General features: G+C 34.3%; 1 protein-coding gene across 1 annotated transcript; it reads left to right on the top strand.

Annotated features, from left to right (window-relative positions):
• Positions 1-893: 893 nt before the first annotated feature.
• Positions 894-3,226, top strand: LOC124457309. The gene is made up of 4 exons (XM_047007585.1): positions 894-2,347; positions 2,646-2,685; positions 2,923-2,980; positions 3,027-3,226. The coding sequence occupies exons 1-4, from the start codon at positions 894-896 to the stop codon at positions 3,224-3,226; spliced, it is 1,752 nt and encodes a 583-aa protein (XP_046863541.1).
• Positions 3,227-3,308: the final 82 nt, after the last annotated feature.

The raw sequence follows: 3,308 nt of genomic DNA, 5'->3' as shown, positions 1-3,308 counted from the left end.
TCTCAAACGTCAGATTTTGAACTTTGGTTAAGCGAAAGCTCCTGTGATGATCACGATGATGATGATTTTAAAGCAACTTTCATCAAAAATTTTAATAAAAATAAAGTATTTCAGAGTTCGTTTGGCACAAATGAAGCGAATGAATGTGGGAAAAATAATTTGAAGACGAGAACCAAACTTATGTCAAAAAAATCAAATGTTAGCTCAATTGAATGTATGGAAACTAGTTCTGTGTCTTGTAAGGAAAATCTCGCTGACTTATTTGATCCTGACAGTCATGGCCCGAGCACAACTTCAACTTTAGGACAAGAATCTTGTTTGTATGGATATAGTTTTACAAATAATTTGAAAGGAACAAGAAAATCAGAAAAGTCTCCCTGTTTACAGTTTACTTTAAATAAAACTGAAAAGTGGTGACCAAAGACGATAGTTCATCTTGTCATGATGCTGTCTCTGTTGACAAGAAATCGATTGACTTGAATAGAAATGATGTCAAACGTGACGTGGAAATGTCTTCAATTGTTGAGAAAAATCCAATTCAAGATGTCTTACAAATGGACGGAAAATATCGTGGTGATTTGATAACTTTTCAAAATGAAAATGTTTGCAAGAATTTAGTGAAAAGTTCTGGGATTAATCAAATAAGTTTTGTAAGGATAACGCTGTCCAAAAGTACAATGAAAACTCACAATACTGCGAGAAAACAGAGGTGACAAAACAGGAAATGAGAATAATGCCATTGCAAAGAAACATAGTGGTTATAATGATGATTTTAAAGGAAAGAAGAAGCGTGAACGTCCTAAGAAAAATCTACGAAAGCTAAAGTCATCGATTGTCGGAGTGAGACGAATGATAATAAAAAACGCAGAGATTGTGATTTAAGAAACAATAAAATGAGAAACAGGAAAAATTCTTCAAGAGTTTTAATGGATGCTTGCGTACGGCTGGAGAAGATTTCTGTTGAAGATTTAAAATTTAAAACGTCGTCTAAATTTGCGGAGCATCCTAAAGATGTTGTTAATGGAGGAAAGAACAAAAATGATGAAGATTTAGAGTTAAAAGATATGGAAGATTTTATACATATGAAAGATAAATTTACATCATTGCAAAGCTATGAGAAGAATACTTTAGTTGAGAAAAATCATTCTGGTTATGGAAACACACCTTCATTTTCTTCTTTTCTACAAAACGCGTCCGCTGACTCTATTAACGTATCTTGTGAGGATTGTATGATAGATGTGGATAAGCTTGAACTTCAAAGGATTGAGAAGTCCTTTGATGAACCTGGCTTTATTGAGGATAATATTTCACTGAATGATAAGGTTGACAAATCATGTGGGAAATTAAGTGATTTTCAAATCACATTTATCGACGAAAGTAATGTGTTTTTATCGTGCGGTGATATCGTAAAAAAAGATTTTATCAACTCTCTTGAAACAAAAACAACTAAAGATCGCCGTGTTCACACTATATCTTCAGTATTGGAGTCGTTAAATAGTGGCAACGATAATGATTTTAATGATTTTGTTGTGGAAGATTGCTCAAGGAATGTTGAATTGGATTTTGAAGATGATTTGTTTGACTTAACACCAAACCAAACTGAAAAGAATTTTAATCAATACTTGGAACATGTTGATCACAGATCTGTGTGTAGTGAATCTAAAAGTGAAAATCTTATTGATTCACCTTCAGAATCTTTGTGTTTGACCGATGAAAAACATCCTGGGTACTCTAGTGGAAATTCTATGGTGTTAAGGCTTCCACCAGATGAGGAAAGCTTTGAATGGAATGTTGATGAGTCATTTGACGGTCACCAGTCCTCTGGTACGAGTAATAACCTCGGAAGTCCTGATAGTTGTACAGTTTCTGTTGTTACCGAGGTCAGTGACTTAAATTTAGAAAGGACTGGGGAAAGTTTTAGTAAGAATAATGTAATAAAGGGTGAAGAAGTTGTTTGTGATGTTTCTAACATGGAAATATCGTGTGATTTACACAATAAAGAACATATTAATGGCGCTTTTGTGGATAATGATGGTTGTAATCAGGTTCCTGTGGATAATGATGGTTGTCGTCAAGTATTTGAGGATAGTGATGGTTATAATCAACTATATGTTAATAAAGATAGTTCTTACCAAGTATATAAAGACCAAAAAGAACCCCATTCAAAAATCAAAAAGATCAACTTATCCCAGGCAGAAGGTAGTTATGAATTGAAGATTTGGAAACCAACAATGATGCCTCCATCACCAAATTATGTTAAAGAAACACGTCATATTTACAATCTACCTCATGTTCGTCATCAAAAAGCGTTTTGTAGTGATTCCAATGATTTACCGTTAACAACGAAGTAAGGAATTTAGTTTCTTGTTTTAAAATGACATTGTTTTTGTTTATTTTGTCTTTTCGTTTAAATGCAAAGATGTTTGAAATGTATTTTTTAAAATGGCGTGCTCTTTAATAATTTTGAATGTTTGCACTGGCGAAACCAGCCCGGACATTTGCCTATACAATGCAAATTTTTCAGCAAATTTTTTTTTTCTTTTGAAAATTAGCAACTAGCAACTTTGACAAAATTGTTTGCATTGTAGGTGTAAAAAAACGGGCTGGATTCGTCCCTGAATGTTTCTTATATGATATGGTTTTAGGGTTGTCGGTGGACGGCGTCTTCATTTGTCTTCATTATCGGTAAGCTCTCCATTCTTACTTTTATTTTTGTTGTGTACACTTTAGTCTTAGTGAAATTTTGTCATGGAATTTTATCTTATATTATGAGCAATGAAAATTGGAGATTAAAAATCAAAAACCTCCATGTCGAATGCAATGTTATTTTTTGTCTTTATCTTCTAACTTTCCATCATAATCCCCCTCTCTCTATGCTAGTTGGGGACTTAGTCTTATCATGTCCCTCCTTTCTTTTCATAGTTGGTTAACTATCCTTTAATCCAAGAGTGTTATGACAATTCCATCGTTTCCGTTGATAGTTGGTTATTCATCCTTTAATTTTGGAGTGTTATTTTGTTTCGCAGGTAAAGAGCTTCCTGAATTCAATCCTCGCGGGAACTTCAGGACTTTGAGGGAACTCCAAGACCAATGTGTATCCAAGATGGACAACAGTTTACTCATGGACTGTCTAGCTTCAGACGGTAAAATTAGTAATTTTCCTCAATATAAGGGTATACCTGGAAAACTAAAGGCCGATCTCCACTTCGACCGTACCGTAGCGTAACGTAGCAAAACGCGACGTAGCGTATCGTACGCATATACGTGTTACATTCTCCACTTTGGCGGTTTTAACGAACCGTACAGAA

This window comes from Xenia sp. Carnegie-2017, unplaced genomic scaffold (assembly GCF_021976095.1).
Source record: "Xenia sp. Carnegie-2017 unplaced genomic scaffold, XeniaSp_v1 HiC_scaffold_6, whole genome shotgun sequence".
In the NCBI taxonomy this organism is placed as follows: Eukaryota; Metazoa; Cnidaria; class Anthozoa; order Malacalcyonacea; family Xeniidae; genus Xenia; species Xenia sp. Carnegie-2017.
The sequence above is the reverse complement of the archived record's forward strand: the minus strand, read 5'-3'. Positions and strand labels throughout refer to the sequence as shown.